At 40.5% G+C, this 19,312-nt stretch overlaps 1 protein-coding gene across 1 annotated transcript in view; it reads left to right on the top strand.

Moving 5' to 3' along the window:
- Positions 1–19,312, top strand: part of Epac (Exchange protein directly activated by cAMP) — a gene marked incomplete at its 5' end in the record, with an annotated part of 1,038,330 nt that overhangs the window by 950,518 nt on the left and 68,500 nt on the right. Inside the window, one exon of the mRNA XM_070086005.1 lies at positions 11,212–11,312. Coding sequence (XP_069942106.1) covers positions 11,212–11,312 — 101 coding nt within the window. The remainder of the gene's footprint in view (positions 1–11,211; positions 11,313–19,312) is intronic.

The raw sequence follows: 19,312 nt of genomic DNA, 5'->3' as shown, positions 1-19,312 counted from the left end.
TTCTATGGCCGAAATGACATGTATGCCAGGGATGGGGTTCACTTATCCAGGGCAGGTGTGGGTTTTCTTGCTAACTCAGTTGAGGGGGTTGTTAGGACTTTAAACTAGGATTAGTTAGAGGTATGGGTTTAGAAATGATAAATAATGAGTATGGATATATTGACTCATGCTCTGATATTAAGAATCTTAATAGTAACTGTCATGGAGTAACTCTGGGTAATGATAATTTCAGAAATTGTGTTAAAACAAAGATGACTAGGAAAAATGCGCAGAAGATAAAACATATGATGGTATTTTATGCTAATAGTCGAAGTGCAAGAAATAAAATTAATGAACTACGTTTGGTAGCATGTGCTGGGAACTTTGATATTGCATTAACTGAAACGTGGTATGATTTAAAGAGTCGGGATATGACTGCTGAGTGTAATATTCAGGGATTTAAGTTGTTCAATGTGGATAGATCTAATGAGAAGGGGGGAGGAGTTGCATTGTATGTTCGAGAAAATATTAATTGTTGCATAAAAAGAGGTATAAAAATAGATGGAGCAGTAACAGAGTCTGTTTGGGTAGAGTTCGTGGAGGGTCAAGAAAAACTAATTCTAGGTGTAATATACCGACCTCCAGGCTTGGATCACGATAGAGGGAGACTTCTTTGGGACGAAATTGTTAGGGCTTCTGGACACAGTAACATAGTCATAGTAGGGGACTTTAACTTTAGTCAAATTGACTGGAATTCTTTGACAGGTAATCTAGAGTCCAGTGACTTTATGGAAACAGTTCAGGACTGTTTTCTGAAGCAGAGCGTAACAGAGCCTACCAGGGGTAATAATTTGCTAGACCTAGTCTTGTCAAATAAGGAAACACTCGTGAATAATCTGGAGATCACTGAAGAGCTTGGCGCAAGTGATCACAAATCCATCACTTTTAGCATTAATTGGGAATTCAAGAATAATGATAATACAGTAAAAATCCCTGATTTTCGTTCTGCCGATTATAATGGACTTAGGGAACATCTGTCTAATTTTGATTGGGGTTATCTGGCTAATGATTTTATTGACGATAATCATACTTATGAATATGAAGGGATCTGTTTTTATGATTGTTTTCTTAATAATGTACACAGTGCCCAGAGTATATACATTCCCCAGAGAGAAATTAGGTCTAATAATAACGATCCCAAATGGGTTAACAGGAGGCTAAAGCATCTATTAGGGGAGAAAAGGGGAATATATAGGCGCATCAGAAGAGGAGAGGTTAACCTTACTGACCAATATGTTCAGCTTAAAAGAGAAGTAAAAAAGGCGATTAGAAAGGCTAAACGTGACTATGAAATTAGAGTTGCTAATGAATCAAAGACTAATCCAAAGGGGTTCTTTCAAGTGTATAGGACGAAGGTGAAGGAAAAAGTAGGACCTCTGAAAACTGGGAATGGACAGCTGACGGATGATGAACTGGAAATGTGTTCCTTATTCAATGACTATTTTTTGTCAGTTTTTACACAGGAAGATGTAAATGAGATTCCAGTAATTAACAATTATTTAGTTCCTGACGAATTTAAGTTAACTAATATTACTGTCACGAGGGACATGGTTATTAAACAGATAGACAAACTGAAACAAAATAAGTCCCCGGGACCCGATGAGTTGTTTTCAAGGGTACTTAAGGAATGCAAGATGGAGCTTAGTCAGCCATTAACGAGTGTATTCAATGCGTCCATCCTTACCAGTGTTGTGCCAGAGTTGTGGAAGATGGCTAATGTGGTTCCTATATTCAAATCAGGGGATAAGTCCACTCCTTCAAATTACCGTCCAATAAGCCTGACATCTATAGTGGGCAAGTTATTAGAATCAATTATAGCTGACATTATCAGAAGTCACCTTGAAGAGCATAGCTTGATAAATGAATCTCAGCATGGATTCACGAGAGGTCGTTCCTGCCTGACAAACTTGCTGACGTTCTTCAATAGAACATTTGAGGCAGTTGACAGTGATAAGGAATATGATATTGTTTATTTGGATTTTAGTAAAGCCTTCGACAGAGTACCTCACAAGAGACTCTTAAGAAAAGTGGCAGCTCATGGTATAGGAGGTAAAGTTCTAGCATGGATTGAGGCATGGCTTACCAATAGAAAGCAGAGAGTTACCATTAATGGAGTGAAATCTGAATGGGGATTAGTCACTAGTGGCGTTCCACAAGGATCAGTTTTAGGCCCTCTCTTGTTCATAATTTACATTAATGACCTTGATGAAGGGATTACTAGTGACATGAGTAAGTTTGCTGATGATACAAAGATAGGCCGTATAATTCACTCTGAGGAGGATATCAATGAACTCCAGGACGATTTGGACAAATTAATGTCTTGGTCTGAAAAATGGCAGATGAAGTTTAATGTGGATAAGTGTAAGGTACTTGCCCTTGGTAATGAAAATAACCCTCGAAGCTATAATCTAGGTGAAGTAGAGCTTGGTCATACAGAATGTGAAAAAGACTTGGGAGTCATGGTAAGCAGAAATCTAAAGCCAAGACAGCAGTGCCTTAGTGTGCGCAACAAGGCCAACAGATTACTTGGATTTATCTCAAGAAGTATAAGTAACAGAAGTCCAAAAGTTATTTTACAGCTCTATACATCACTAGTGAGGCCTCATTTAGATTATGCTGCTCAGTTTTGGTCCCCTTACTACAGGATGGACATAGACTCATTAGAGAACATACAGAGAAGAATGACTAAAATGATTTACTGTGTAAGGAACCTCCCGTATGAAGATAGACTTAAAGCCTTAAATCTCCACTCTCTGGAGAGGCGTAGAATGAGGGGAGATATCATGGAGTGTTCAGTGGTCAGTCGTCACGTGAGGTCACAGACCCTGAGCTGCTTGGGGATTAGCGTGGACGGTTACAAAGCATGGCTTGCTTCTACAGTGTTTTAAAAGCTGAGGTTGGAGAGTTGAAGGAGGAGGTCTTGCTTCTCCAGGAGGAGATTAGGAGGCTGAAGGTCCACCTCAATGGGCCTGGGAGAGAGTGTGAGGTGGTTGGAGATGTGGGGAATGAGGCTTCTAGCAGTGAGGTGCAGTCTGTCTCTCACTGTGAGGAGGCTGTAGGTGGGGTGGTAGCAACGGCTACCAGCAGTGAGGTGCAGCCCAGCACCTGCTACAAGTGGCGAGTTGTTCACAGTAATGGGAGGCGCATCAGAGTAAGGAAAGTTAAGAGTGCAGATCTGAAGGTAGGAAATCGCTTCTCTGTTCTCCAGGATGAATGTACTTCAGTGGCCAGTGAAGGTAAGGGTACTACTGCCCCTGCTAATGAAGGTAAGCGCATTCTTGTGGTTGGTGACTCTCAGGTAAGATATGTTGATCGTGCTTTTTGTAATAGGAATAAGAAGATGAGAGATAGAGTGTGCTTCCCTGGAGCTGGTGTTGGGGACATTGTCAACAGACTGGATAATATCATGTCAGGTAATGGGAACAAGCCCATTATCTGTCTCAGTGCTGGTGGAAATGATATTGGGAAGGGTAGGAGAGAAGAGCTGCTAGATAAGTACAGGTCAGCTATAGATTTCATTAAGTCTAAGGGAGGGATCCCAATCATATGTAGCATCTTGCCTAGAAGGGGAGTAGGAAATGAATGGTTGTCTAGGGCAATTGGTGTAAATTGCTGGCTAGACAGATACTGCAAGGAACTTGCAATCCCATTCATTGACAACTGGAACAACTTTTATGGCAAACATGATATGTATGCAAGGGATGGGGTTCATCTCTCTGGGGCAGGGGTGGTAGCACTTGCAGACTCGATTGAGAAGGCCATTGGTGAAATGCCTATGATTTTAAACTGATGGAAGATAGAGGTATGGGTGTGTGTGGGAAACAAGCAGGTTGCAACACTAGGGTTGGAAACAGTAAATGTATAAAAGGCATTCAGCATGAAGTTATAAATAAAGACAATAGAACAGGTCAGCAAACAAAGGGGGACAGCAGAGGGCAGCAAGGGACTAGCTCCCTTAAGGTTTACTATACTAATAGCAGGAGTGTTAGAAATAAGATAGATGAGCTAAGATTAATTGCAAGTGCAGAAAACATAGATATTATTGCTATAACAGAGACCTGGCTCAATCTGAAAGATAGAGAGATGCCCTCTGAATGTCACATACAAGGCTATAAATTATTCCACACTGACAGGGTCAACAGGAAAGGTGGTGGAGTAGCGATGTATGTCAGGGACAATTTAAATTGTTGTGTTAGACAAGATATTAAATTAGAAGCGTCAGCCACTGAATCTGTTTGGTTACAGCTTCTCGAGGGCCGAGAAAAACTAATTTTGGGTGTGATTTACAGGGCCCCAAATCTTGATAGGGAGTGCAGTAAACTTCTATGGGACGAAATTCGTAAGGCATCTACATACGAAAATGTTGTGCTAATGGGAGATTTCAACTATAGACAGATTGACTGGAGCAATTTGACAGGAAATTTAGAGTCGGGTGACTTTCTTGATACGATCCAGGATTGTTTTTTAAAACAGTTTGTGACAGAGCCAACTAGGGGAAATAACCTCCTTGACTTGGTTCTTGCCAGTAGGGAAACACTAATTAATAATCTTGAGGTTAATGATGAGCTTGGGGAGAGTGATCACAAATCACTCAGTTTTAACATATCATGGAATTCCCCTAATAATGGCAATCAAGTCTCCGTCCCTGACTTTCGCTTGGCTGATTTCATAGGACTGAAAAATTACTTAGGTGGGCTGAACTGGAATGACCTGACTAGGGGTCAGGTAGGTGGTGATGGTTGCCGATATGATGCTTTCCAGGGCATAGTTCTAGCTGCTCAGTCAAATTATGTTCCAAATAGGGAAATCAGATCAAACAAAAATGATCCTAAATGGATGAACAATAGATTAAAATATCTGATTGGTCAAAAGAGAGGCATATATAGGCAAATCAAAAGAGGAGAGGGGCAATTAAGAAATCGATATATTCAGTTAAAGAGAGAAATAAAAAAGGGAATTAGAAAAGCAAATAGAGATTATGAGGTTAAAGTTGCAAGAGAATCGAAGACTAACCCAAAAGGATTCTTTCAGGTATACAGAAGTAAGATCAGGGACAAGATAGGCCCACTCAAAAGTTCCTCGGGTCAGCTCACTGACAGTGATAAGGAAATGTGTAGAATTTTTAACACATACTTCCTCTCAGTTTTTACACAGGAGGATACCAGCGATATTCCAGTAATGATAAATTATGTAGAACAGGACGATAATAAACTGTGCACTATTAGGGTCACAAGTGACATGGTCCTTAGGCAAATAGATAAATTAAAACCTAACAAATCCCCAGGCCCTGATGAACTGTATGCAAGGGTTCTAAAGGAATGTAAAGAGGAGCTTAGCACACCTTTGGCTAATCTTTTCAACATATCACTACAAACTGGCATGGTGCCAGATAAGTGGAAAATGGCAAATGTGATACCTATTTTCAAAACAGGTGACAGGTCCTTAGCTTCGAACTATAGACCAATAAGCCTAACCTCCATAGTGGGAAAATTTATGGAATCAATAATTGCCGAGGCAGTTCGTAGCCACCTTGAAAAGCATAAATTAATCAACGAATCTCAGCATGGTTTTACAAAGGGGCGTTCCTGCCTTACGAATTTATTAACTTTTTTCACTAAGGTATTTGAGGAGGTAGATCATGGTAATGAATATGATATTGTGTATATGGACTTCAGTAAGGCTTTTGACAGGGTCCCACATCAGAGACTATTGAGGAAAATTAAAGCACATGGAATAGGAGGAGAAATTTTTTCCTGGATAGAGGCATGGTTGACAAATAGGCAGCAGAGAGTTTGCATAAATGGGGAGAAATCAGAGTGGGGAAGCGTCACGAGCGGTGTTCCACAGGGGTCAGTGTTGGGCCCCCTGCTGTTCACAATCTACATAAACGACATAGATGAGGGCATAAAGAGCGACATCGGCAAGTTTGCCGATGACACCAAAATAGGCCGTCGAATTCATTCTGACGAGGACATTCGAGCACTCCAGGAAGATTTGAATAGACTGATGCAGTGGTCGGAGAAGTGGCAGATGCAGTTTAATATAGACAAATGCAAAGTTCTAAATGTTGGACAGGACAATAACCATGCCACATATAAACTAAATAATGTAGATCTTAATATTACGGATTGCGAAAAAGATTTAGGAGTTCTGGTTAGCAGTAATCTGAAACCAAGACAACAGTGCATAAGTGTTCGCAATAAAGCTAATAGAATCCTTGGCTTCATATCAAGAAGCATAAATAATAGGAGTCCTCAGGTTGTTCTTCAACTCTATACATCCTTGGTTAGGCCTCATTTAGATTATGCTGCACAGTTTTGGTCACCGTATTACAGAATGGATATAAATTCTCTGGAAAATGTACAAAGGAGGATGACAAAGATGATCCCATGTATCAGAAACCTTCCCTATGAGGATAGACTAAGGGCCCTGAAACTGCACTCTCTAGAAAGACGTAGAATTAGGGGGGATATGATTGAGGTTTATAAGTGGAAGACAGGAATAAATAAAGGGGATGTAAATAGTGTGCTGAAAATATCTAGCCTAGACAGGACTCGCAGCAATGGTTTTAAGTTGGAAAAATTCAGATTCAGGAGGGATATAGGAAAGTACTGGTTTGGTAATAGAGTTGTGGATGAGTGGAACAAACTCCCAAGTACCGTTATAGAGGCCAGAACGTTGTGTAGCTTTAAAAATAGGTTGGATAAATACATGAGTAGATGTGGGTGGGTGTGAGTTGGACCTGATAGCTTGTGCTAACAGGTCGGTTGCCGTGTTCCTCCCTTAAGTCAATGTGACCTGACCTGACTAGGTTGGGTGCATTGGCTTAAGCCGGTAGGGACTTGGACCTGCCTCGCATGGGCCAGTAGGCCTTCTGCAGTGTTCCTTCGTTCTTATGTTCTTATGTTCTTATAAGTGGATGACGGGCATAAACAAGGGAGACATTAATAAAGTACTGAGGGTGTCGAACCAGGTAAGAACCAGGAATAATGGATTTAAGTTGGATAAATTTAGATTTAGAAAAGACATAGGTAAGTACTGGTTTTCTAACAGAGTTGTAGATGCGTGGAACAGTCTTCCTAGTGGGGTGATAGAGGCTAGGACCTTGGGTAGCTTTAAGAAGAGACTAGACATATGAGACTGGATATATGAGTGGGAGGGGCTGGGTTTGATTGGTGACATGGGGTAGGAGAGTTATTTCTTGGGTAGCTTTAGGTAGAGGTCGTTTTGATAAGGACCTGCCTCGTATGGGCCAATAGGCCTTCTGCAGTGTTCCTACATTCTTATGTTCTTATGTTCTTATAACATGTAGTTGCAAGAAGGCGGGGTTGGGGTCGGCCTAGGAGAGGTTGGAGGGAGGGGGTAAAGGAGGTTTTGTGTACGAGGGACTTAGAATTCCGGCAAGTGAGAGTGAGCGTGTTAAATAGGAGCAAGTGGAGGCAAATGTTTTTTTAGGACTTGATGTGCTGTTGGAGTATGAGCAAAGTAACATTTATTAAAGGATTCAGGGAAACTAGTTAGCCAGACTTGAGTCCTGGAGGTGAGAAGTACAGTGACTGTGCACTAAAGTAGGGGTGGATGTATGTTGCAGTTTATTAACTATAGTATCTGGACACCTCTGGCAAGTCAGTTTCTTCTTTTTCGGATCAGTTGCCTTGATGGGAAAAGGCCCATATGTTAAATAATAATAATAATGTAATAATAATAATAATAATAATATTAATAATAATTATGAACATTAAAATGGTATAAAATACCGACAGATTGTTAGGTAAGACACATATGCAACAGTTAGGTATCTTTATTTCGAAACGTTTCGCCTACACAGTAGGCTTCTTCAGTCGAGTACAGAAAAGTTGATAGAAGCAGAAGATACTTGAAGACGATGTAATCAGTCCATCACCCTTAAAGTTTTGAGGTGGTCAGTCCCTCAGTCTGGAGAAGAGCATTGTTCCGTTGTCTGAAACAATATGAAGTTGAAGTGACAGGATGGAGCCTTTATATAGTGCCAGGAGGTGAGACGTAGGTTGCTTTGGGAGGGCAGGTCCCTCTCAAACCCAGCCGTTCTCACTAGTAGAGGTCGAAGTTGATGGTCTGTACCAAGATACCCTTGTGTTGCAGTGTCTGACAGAATGAACATTAAAATGGTATAAAATACCGACAGATTGCTAGGTAAGACACATATGCAACAGTTAGGTATCTTTATTTCGAAGCGTTTCGCCTACACAGTAGGCTTCTTCAGTCGAGTACAGAAAAGTTGATAGAAGCAGAAGATACTTGAAGACGATGTAATCAGTCCATCACCCTTAAAGTTTTGAGGTGGTCAGTCCCTCAGTCTGGAGAAGAGCATTGTTCCGTTGTCTGAAACAATATGAAGCCTACTGTGTAGGCGAAACGTTTCGAAATAAAGATACCTAACTGTTGCATATGTGTCTTACCTAACAATCTGTCGGTATTTTATACCATTTTAATGTTCATTCTGTCAGACACTGCAACACAAGGGTGTCTTGGTACAGACCATCAACTTCGACCTCTACTAGTGAGAACGGCTGGGTTTGAGAGGGACCTGCCCTCCCAAAGCAACCTACGTCTCACCTCCTGACACTATATAAAGGCTCCATCCTGTCACTTCAACTTCATATTGTTTCAGACAACGGAACAATGCTCTTCTCCAGACTGAGGGACTGACCACCTCAAAACTTTAAGGGTGATGGACTGATTACATCGTCTTCAAGTATCTTCTGCTTCTATCAACTTTTCTGTACTCGACTGAAGAAGCCTACTGTGTAGGCGAAACGTTTCGAAATAAAGATACCTAACTGTTGCATATGTGTCTTACCTAACAATCTGTCGGTATTTTATACCATTTTAATGTTCATTCTGTCAGACACTGCAACACAAGGGTATCTTGGTACAGACCATCAACTTCGACCTCTACTAGTGAGAACGGCTGGGTTTGAGAGGGACCTGCCCTCCCAAAGCAACCTACGTCTCACCTCCTGGCACTATATAAAGGCTCCATCCTGTCACTTCAACTTCATATTGTTTCATACAACGGAACAATGCTCTTCTCCAGACTGAGGGACTGACCACCTCAAAACTTTAAGGGTGATGGACTGATTACATCGTCTTCAAGTATCTTCTGCTTCTATCAACTTTTCTGTACTCGACTGAAGAAGCCTACTGTGTAGGCGAAACGTTTCGAAATAAAGATACCTAACTGTTGCATATGTGTCTTACCTAACAATAATAATTATAATAGGTCCTTTATGACTTAGTGTAGGATAATACATTTTGTACATACATCTGTTTTTACCATGTAGCATGTGCAAATTTTTTTGCATTAACCGCTTCAGGGTTCGAATTGCTGTCTTTATGACTCCTGAGTTTCCCATATAACTGAAAAACGTCATAACTCTTGCCATTTTGCCAGGACAGACTATAAAAGTGTGGAACAAATACTAAGCACATCAACAGCGATATGCTGTGGTTAACCGCATAAATGGAGTATAATGATATGACTCAAGAAATCGTAATGACACGATTGCAATCAAACCATACCCCCGGCCGGGATTGAGACTCTATGACCGCGGGTTCAATCCCGGCCGGGGGTATGGTTTATAATGATATCCTTCGCCCACGCAGTAGGCTTATTCAAATCACTGCGTATAAAAATTCCGGCATGATCTTTATAGTCGTAGATATAAATGCAGTATAATGCTTTCTTTTATTTCCAACGTTTCGTCCACGCAGCGTGTTTTCAGGTATAAAATATCGACAGGATAATTAGAACGTAAATGCGATCGTATATTGGCTACGCTTCACCCATATGGTGGACTTTTTCAATTCACTTAAGACATAAAAAAAAGCTCTATGCTTGGGCGGAACGTCGTCGACACGGGGTCACAGTTTACTGCATTTATATCTCTATTCAGTTTTGCAGTATTTCATATCATTTCTCTCCGACAAACTGTTGAATAAAATCATGTATGTAACACTCTCCCACTGGTGGCTTTTTCAATACAATACAAGGCATTAGAAAACGAAGAATATATAGAAGACAGAAGATAAGTGAATTTAGGTGGGGTCATGCCTGATGAGGTTAGGTGAATGTTCTTGCACTAACTCCACATATGCTAAAAACTCTAGAGTTCTGGGCCACGGAGTCAGATGTTGTGATCTCGGCTGTTGCGGGGCAACGTCGCTGCTGAGACTCACTGTGTTTACCACGGCTCTCGCAAATCTTAAAATGAGTGTAGCTAAAATTTCGTTGTTTACAATAAAATACTTAGTGAAGAAATGAACAGTCAAGAGAGACTGATACCAGTGCAGGAGTATCTATTATTTCATACCGGGACATAAGTAACACAAAAGTACGTACAGCTGAGACATCTTAAATATCTCCTACGTCTTATATAGTAACTCAAACTTGCATCTAATGAAACGAAGATGGCATTGCTCCAAGACAACCTTTATCATGTCATCGGACATTGCTGCCCACTACTCTGGAGGATCTTACATGTAAGGTGTGCTCACTAAGCTGTTTCTCTCCCGCCACACAAACAAGTGACACACGTCCTGGTTCCTGACGTCGCCTGTATTTTGTTCCTTATATAATTTGTATTGAGCTGGGGAAGTTATCAGTGAATGCAACGTCTCCTAATACAATATTCTGAGTGTCATGTATGACTTTATTCTGTAGATGTATATTGCAATGTTGAGGTAATTCTAATATAGCTCTAAACATTCGGCCATGTATTCGATTATCACTGCTATATCCCTACATGATTTCCTTGGCTGCATCAGCTCAGTATGTGGTAGTGCTCTTATGAGACTAATATTTATTTATACTGTTTATATCCAGAGTCATATTAATGCAATGTTTATTTTCTTTAAATTACAAGAATAAAATAATTTCTATGAGTTTACCTAATGCGAAGTGACATCTGTTTATCTCACAACACCTGTCTCCTTCACATTAGTGGCCAAATGATACTAGACTAACTAATGCTTGCAACCACTTGACACCTGTCTCTGTCATACTTATGATCACTTGACAGCTGTTTCCTTCATGTCTGTTATCAGTTGGCACCTTACTCTATATTCTTAACCACAAGATACATGTTTTCTTCATGTTCATGACCACCTGACACAACACCTTGTGCTGTATAGGTGAGGTGGTGCCTCTGCGGGAGAAGGAAGTGTGTCCCCCCACTGGTCTCAGCCTCAATGGTCGTCTCTTCATCTCCAACAAGGACCACCTCGACGCCCTGGTAGGTCAGCCTTTAAAGAACCTCTGTGGAAAGAACTTTAAGTTAGATATAATTCTTTCTTTCTCTCTCACTCTCCCTTTTTTTTTTTTTTTTTTTTTTTTTTTTTTTTACACACAGGGTTTGACAAGGTTTGGTTAAGGATCCCTAGCTTTATTGACAAGCTATTTACAGGTTAAGGATTCCTAACTTTATTGACCAGCTAAAAGCTGTTACCTACATCAGCTTATTTGAAAGCATTTTTATTTTTATGAAACATACAAGTAGGGAACAGGATGAAGTTGGAGCCGTCTGTGGGCCAGCATTTTCATTTGATCAACTGACTTTATCTCGTTGACATCATTATGTTGTACGAATTTTTTCCATACTCGAGTCATCCTGGGAATAAATGATCTTAGATGAAGTGATGTTCTGCCAGAGTGAAGTGAGTGAAGTTGCTGCTTTCTGCCCGTCTTGTGGTATAGAAGCTTTCTTCACGCTCTCTCTCTCTCTCTCTCTCTCTCCCTCTCTCCCTCTCTCTCTCTCTCTCTCTCTCTCTCTCTCTCTCTCTCTCTATTTCTCTTCTTCTCTCTCTTTGCTCTCTCTCTCTCTCTCTCTCCTCTCTCCTCTCTCTCTCTCTCTCTCTCTCTCTCTCTCTCTTTCTCTCTTTTGCTCTCTCTCTCTCTCTCTCTCTCTCTCTCTCTCTCTCTCTCTCTCTCCCTCTCTCCCTCTCTCTCTCTCTCTCTCTCTCTCTCTCTCTCTCTCTCTATCTCTCTCTCTTTCTCTCTTTTGCTCTCTCTCTCTCTCTCTCTCTCTCTCTCTCTCTCTCTCTCTCTCTCTCTCTCTCTCTCTCTCTCTCTCTCTATCTATCTCTCTCTCTCACTCTCTCTTATTTAAGCAAAATAGCCTTCTTTTCAACGATGTGGAGAGTGCACGACCGGAACGGATCTTGTATGTGAGGATGCATGCAGTGGAGAGGACCCGGGAGGAGGGGGAAGGAGGGAGAAGACAACTCATTACAAGAAGCAAGGTAAAGGATGGGACAGGGAATTTATACTAATTAACCCAGCTGGGTACACCAGCTGGTTGAATTAAAAGTTATTTACACAAGTGATCGTAGCATTTATCAAAAAAAATGGACGAATTATTTGAATATATACTTTAGCAGAAAATCTAGATATTATCCTTCTAAGTAGATTTTGGTTTGATCTGTATAAAAAACTCGAAGAAACAGAAATTACTCCTAGTTGACACAATATATATAATGAGGCTCTTAATCATAAGAAAGGCAGTAGAGTGACTTTATATGTTAACAAGGAATTGCCTTTGAAATAAAATCAATATGGAGTAGCGGTGCAATATATCGTCTCCCAAACAAAATTAGGAGAATGATTCCCGCTTGTGTGATGAAATTAAGGCACGTTGTATTAACAATAAGGCAATATTAGCGACTTCAACCTGCCTAACATAAATTGGAGCACTCTGTCAGGGAACCTGGAGGTCACCGCACTCGTCAGCATCATTGAGGACAGCTTTAAGTAAAGTTGTCATCTTGGCTACTCGTGGTAACAGTAATTTAGATCTCTTTCTGACCACAGTCCATGAACTTGTACAATTATTCAAGGTAGGAGATAGATTAGGGAGCAGGGATCACAGCCAGGGCAGGATGGATATAATGAACTGTTGACTACTGTGATTATTTTCTTTTCCTTTTGAAAATATCACTAGGGGCCCCTCACAAAATCTTAATCCGGCTCTGATTACAACCTCATTCTATTTAAAATAAATGTAATCATTGAAATTCAAAAAAATACTGTGATGGTTTCCAAATAGAGAGCAGGTAATTTTGATAAGCTTCTCCGAGATGCTGGTAACGTTGATGGGATTGAATTATGGCACTTTGGAGTGACTTCCTGTAGAGAGTTATACAGTAACTGGAACATGGTGCAATTCTCTATACATAAATAAAAAATCAGACAATATGGCAACATCGAAAGAAGAATGGCATCATAGAACATAGGTGTAGGCACTGCTATGCACAACTCTGTGAGTGGCAGTGGAGAAAGTTTAAAATAAAAACAGTACTTATTTAGTGGAGGTAGTTGTAGCTCACTTCTTCCATCCAGTTGGTTATTTCTCAGTATGAGGAATATTACCCAGTTAAGTATATTTCATGTTTTTCAATAGAGTTACCGGGTAATATTCCCCATAGCCTTTTGGTCCTTCAAACCGGATAAATCTGGGGGGCGGGCGAAAGTTTGCCGCAGGTGAACTATTCATCACTTAACATTAATTTGATTTTCTCACTCACCACCACTGCTGACTGTCTTTTTTAACAGCTTTAATCTTTGGGGTTTCTGGAGAATCAGTAAGTTTGTTTTCAACATTGTTTAATTCTAATGGCACTAGTTTATATATTGTCCGCTTATTCACTACACCTTTGCTCAAAACATCAACTGTCCTGATGGTTCCATTTGCATCAGGATGTATGGTCACTATTTTTACAAGAGGCCATTGAGACCTTGGACCATCATTGTCACTAATCACTATGTCACCAGGACTTAAGTACTTATGATTTTTAGGAACACCAGCTCCACAGACATGTTCTCTCAGTGAGGTGAGATAGTCTTCTTGCCATATTTTCTTCCTATGTTCAGTCACTTTATTAAGGTGTTTGAATTTACATCTGAGTTGCTCAGGTTCGAGATAAGTAGGATGCTCTATGATTTCTTTATCATTCATGGGAGGAACTGGTTCGAGCCTCCTGCCATGGAGTAAATGAGATGGACTTAACACTTCCAAATTGTCTAGATCATCGGTAACATAAGTTAGACGTCAGTTGTTGACTCTATTTTCTATTTCAGTTACGACAGTTTGAAATTCTTCTAAGTCGATTTGCTGATGATGAAGAGTCTTCCTTAAACAACATATTCCCATGTTTCTTTCATATCTGCCTTGCCATGGAGCTTTAGGAGGAATGTTGAGAAATGGGTTACCAGTTAAGCTTATACATTAAATATAGGGAAAACTTAACTTAGAGAGACAGCTCATCGCCTGCACAGCCGCCCCTGCAGATGAGGTCTTGAGAAGCTGTCGATGTCATTCCTCAACGGGCTGAAATGAGTTATAATTTGTAAGATTATAAATTACCCCTAGGGGGTGTTATGTCAGCATATTTCATTCACTGATTGCTGACAAGCTTATGTGTGTGGACTCAAAGGTCCGCATATCACCGGGGTTTATGATAAGTGACTAACTCACGACTTTATACTCAACTGCACAGTCAATAGTAGTACATCACGAGTTAGAACACTTACCTGGGTATATGTATCTGACCCGTAATTACGCCTGGATATCCATTGAGTTGATTGAAGAATAGTGTTCTTTGAAGAATGTCGCACTATACTCTGTTGGATCGCAATACTCGTTGTTACACTGTTCATCAATAATCGTTCACACAATATCACTAAGAAGTTGATCACACTTCTCTGTAAGTATTTATCGTGTTTTGTGAGACACTTTGTTCACACTAACGCACAGAGCGTTCTTTGTTGGTTATCCTGGCGTCAGTGTCATTCTCAGTAGAGTCAAAAGTAATCTGAAGACGTCACAACGCCCCACGCCGTTACTGCCCTTCACACATAAAGGAAAAGCTGACCTAGTACTTTTTCTTCCTTGCCACTTCCTCCATGAAGCAAAGCAGAATGTTTGATTCTTGCTGTCTTAAGCATAGACAACAATGTACACTATCTTTACCATGGTAATACAGTGGGAGCAGGATTTTCCTTAATTGTCCTGCTAAGGTAAGAGATGGACTGTCTTTTATTAAAATACACTTTGCAACACTGGAGTCTTGCACGGAGCGGCGGTCGCTTGACCACACGTTGCATACTGGTACTGCATCTGGGATCAATTACTTGCTGTAGCAGTAAGCAAGAAGCTTGCCCCTTCTGAGAGGGCTGGGCCCCTCAGGGCTGAAAGGGCTGAAAGGGGCTGAAAGGGGCTGAAGGGGGCTAATACCCCCCTCCTGGAGAAAATTTCTCCACAAATGTGTCTCCAATGACAGCTGAGTTGATTCAGTATCTGTTGTATCTCTGGTTGATCGAAGACCTTGCTTATATAAGCAGCGCCAGCAACAAAGTTCATTGCCTTGTCTGAAATTATCAATTTGGGACACACCCTTCTGGCGGCAAACCTTCTGAATAGTTTAATAAAGGTTTCAGCAGACATGTCAGTGGCTACTTCTAGATGTACTGTTCTAGTCCTAGCAGAGGTGAACAAACAGATGTACACCTTGATGGTAACTTTGTCAACTGTTTAATTAAAATTATTCTTCCAGTGTAATCTACACCTGTCACCTCAAACGGAGTGACATGACATACTCGGCAGCATATGGTGGTGGACCTGGTTACTGACATACTCGCATATCGTAGTAACACCACACGTAATAAGTCCCTTATTTGTTTTTTCACACTTTGTCAACCTTGAGGTATCCAGTAGGATTGTTGTATGTGACAAAGTGTGTTATCTACTCCACTGTGTAAAACGTTACTGTGAGCATTTTTAACAATCAGTTTCTTTAGCCACTGATTTTTATGGATCAATGTTGGATGTATTACTTCTCTAGGTAGTGAAGAATAATGAATTCTTCCTCGACATCTTATAATCTTTTTTGAGTCGAGATAAAGTCCTAAAGATTTAATCATATTAAGTTTCTTTGGGGATTTATCTTGTGTTTCCAGAAATTTGTACACTTTAGAGAAGACATCTTTCTGTATTTGTTTTACCCAGTATTTGATGGGTTCTGGAAATTCTTAATTGGGTTTTGTCCCTTTAATGAATTTGAAGACAAGAGCTCTAACTTTTAAGAGTTTACCCAAAGATGAGTATTCAGATCCATCAATGACCTTTTCTGGTGTACCTGCTGCATTTAAACAGATTATTTCTGTGTTCATGCAGACTGTTTCTTCTGGCATAATGTAAGCTTTTTGCTGAGGCCAGTTATTTTCATTAGAGAGCCAGTTTGGTCCGTGGAGCCATAATTTATTATCCACAAATTTCTTAAGTGGGACACCACGTGACAACATGTCAGTTGCATTCTCTTGGGTTGAGACGTGAAGAGATAGTCTCTCTGTATCTCTCTTATTTCTGCTACTCTGTTTTGTACGTAGACCAACTTACTCTTGTTATTTCGTAACCACTGGAGAACTGCTTCATTATCACTCCAGATCACGGTTTTTTCAATAGTGAGATGATCGAGCACTTTGTTGATATAGACAGCTAATTTTGTACCTACATAGAGTGCTGTCAGTTCCAATTGTGGTACTGTTCTGACCTTCAAAGGTGCTACCCTGATCTTTGAAGTAATCAGTGTACTTCCTTTAGCATTACTCATGTAAGCTACAGCGACATACCCTCACGCGTCATAGCACATGTGTACATGCTTTCCTTTTGACCTATTTGTCTGAGAAATTGAATTTGATTAAGTTGTTTAAACTCCTTGGATATTTCATCCCATGCTTGACTCATTTCTAGAGGCAAGTTCTCATCCCAACCTATTTTGAGCTTCCATGAATTTTGCACAAGCATTTTACCTTTTATTGTGATTGGTGAGATGAGTCCTAGAGAATCTGAACATTGTGATACCTCTGACAGTAAACTACATTTGGTGAGTCTACTGCATGGTTTATTGTTTATTCTTTTGATCCTCAAAGTCCTGTGAAAAAATATAATTTCAAGTCAGTTTTGTTTCGTGCAACATCCTCTCTATTCTTGCTAGAAGCTATGCTACTCTAAATACACATTGAAGAAATCTGAAAGTCCCTTCAAAGAAATTTTAAATAAAAGTTTGTATGTGGACGATCTTCAAGGTACTGTGAATAAATAGCAGCACTGGGTGACGGGCGATGCTGCGCTGAGTGAACAGCGGGTGGCTCCCATTTTATGTTGTCGTAGTGAGGAACAGCTGGCCCTACTCACCATTCTCCTTGGCTGAGTAGTACAAGTAACTGAAATATTTTGTATAGTCTCCAGTCTTTACAGTTGGTCCAGTCTTCACATATTGTTTCAAGTTCTTGTACCAATATGTGGCCATTATCCAGTTCGAGTTCGACCAAAAGGCTATGGGGAATATTACACAGCTCAGTCTATTTAAAGACATGAAATGAAATATACTTAGCTGGGTAACATTCCCCATAGTCTTTTGGTCGTACTTGAACCAGATAGTGGCCACATAGTGGTCCAAGAACTTACGATCCTTCAAAAAATTGGCAAAGACTGGAGTCTTTACAAAATATTTGAGTTGCTGCTAGGACTCAGCCAAAGAGAGCAGTGAGTAGGGCCAGCTGTCCCTTGCTACGACAGCAGAAAACGGGAGCCACCCGCTGTTCACCAAGTGCAGTATCCCGTCACTCAGAAAACAGGGCGCCCAGCACACACTTCGCAGTAGCCATCCTCACCTTCTCTCACTCACTCAAGCATGCAACCACAGCACAGACCAGACTTGTGATCTCAGAGCTTGTCTGAATGTGTCTCTTCATGCAGTGTTTATAGACAAATTCTCTTAAATATTTTTAAGGAAGTTTTACATTAAGTTTAAACTTTCATATCTGTTAGCAGTGAAATTATGGGGAATATTACCCAACTAAGTCTAAAGACATGAAATGAAATATACTTAGCTTCAGTGTTGATTCCGCCGTTCTGCACCTTCATCCAAAATGGCCCCTTGGATGTGAATTTCGGTATCCCCACATCATAGCTGTTGATTGTCAGATATTATATTTCAGCATTTAACTTAAACGTAATGCTGAACGGAGTTGTACTCACTTGGTTGGGCTCAATGGCCCGCCTATAACCAGGTCTATTGATACATCTAAGCACGGCTCGCCCCCATCTATCAGCTGCAGCCAACTTAACTAGGAGCGGGGATGTCTAGACTTATCTGGGTATTTGTATCTGACCCAAAATTTTCCCTGGCTTGTGGTAAAGAAAATGTGACCCCAATATAGGTGTCTTGATTGGAGCTGGAGTGTCTTAGGGAATGTTGCACTGTCCTCTACTGGGATTGTTCTGCAAACACTCAATGATTACACTACACAGTTCCAAGATTTGTCCATAGTTTCCTGGTATTTTCACAACAGGAAGACCAGTTATACTTCACTGCGTAATAGTTCAACCGCGAATTTGTGAGATTGTCAAATGAACAAGAGTCAAAACACACTAAACACTATTGTCCTTTGTCCGTTTCCGGCAAGAGGACAATGCCCACAAGACGAACATTTCACTGATCGTTTCATAAAGCAATCTGACCTCCTCCTGTGCACTTCGCCCTCAGGTGGCCCCTCAATGCTGGCTTCAGTGTTATTTCTCACCTTGCTTAACACTGCAATAGTATTCAAAGCAAGTGGTAGATTTCTCGTTATGCAGCTATAGAGGACAGTTCATCGTAGTCTCACATTGTAGGTAAAGTGGTGCAGGTTTCACTGTCACTTGTATTACAACGAACATTGATCTGCAAGAAGAGGGTGTGGTGTGACTATGAAGTAGGTATCAACGTGCGTATCCAATTAAACTGTTGATGAAGCAAGAGAGTCCATTAGCCCCTCATCCAGGAGGGCTCAGTCTCTCAAGCCCCTCATGGGCTGAAGGGGCGCTGAAAGGGCAGAGAGATAACCCCTTTCTGGAGAATTTTCTTCACATCGGGTAAATTCCTTGCCACCTTTTCTTCAGAGTAAGGTATATTTTCTTCCCCTGTTTCCATGCAACCAGTGGCTTCCTATCTTATAAAATTTTCTGTCCTCTTTTATAAACGTCTTCTCTCCCAGTCACACGATATAACTAAAATAATCACCAGGTCTTGTCAAGATTGTAATGCTTCTTCCTTAAATAAGCAGACGTAGTTTTCTGCAGGAATTATTTGAAAAAAAATTTTACTTACCTTTAAATCTAAATCCATATTTTATGAAATTTGTTGAAAAAATCGAAAGAATTATTTTCTTCTCTACCTACATAAATTTATTTCCGCG

Source organism: Cherax quadricarinatus, chromosome 17 (assembly GCF_038502225.1).
Source record: "Cherax quadricarinatus isolate ZL_2023a chromosome 17, ASM3850222v1, whole genome shotgun sequence".
In the NCBI taxonomy this organism is placed as follows: domain Eukaryota; kingdom Metazoa; phylum Arthropoda; class Malacostraca; order Decapoda; family Parastacidae; genus Cherax; species Cherax quadricarinatus.
This window is presented reverse-complemented; position numbering and strand designations above follow the sequence as displayed.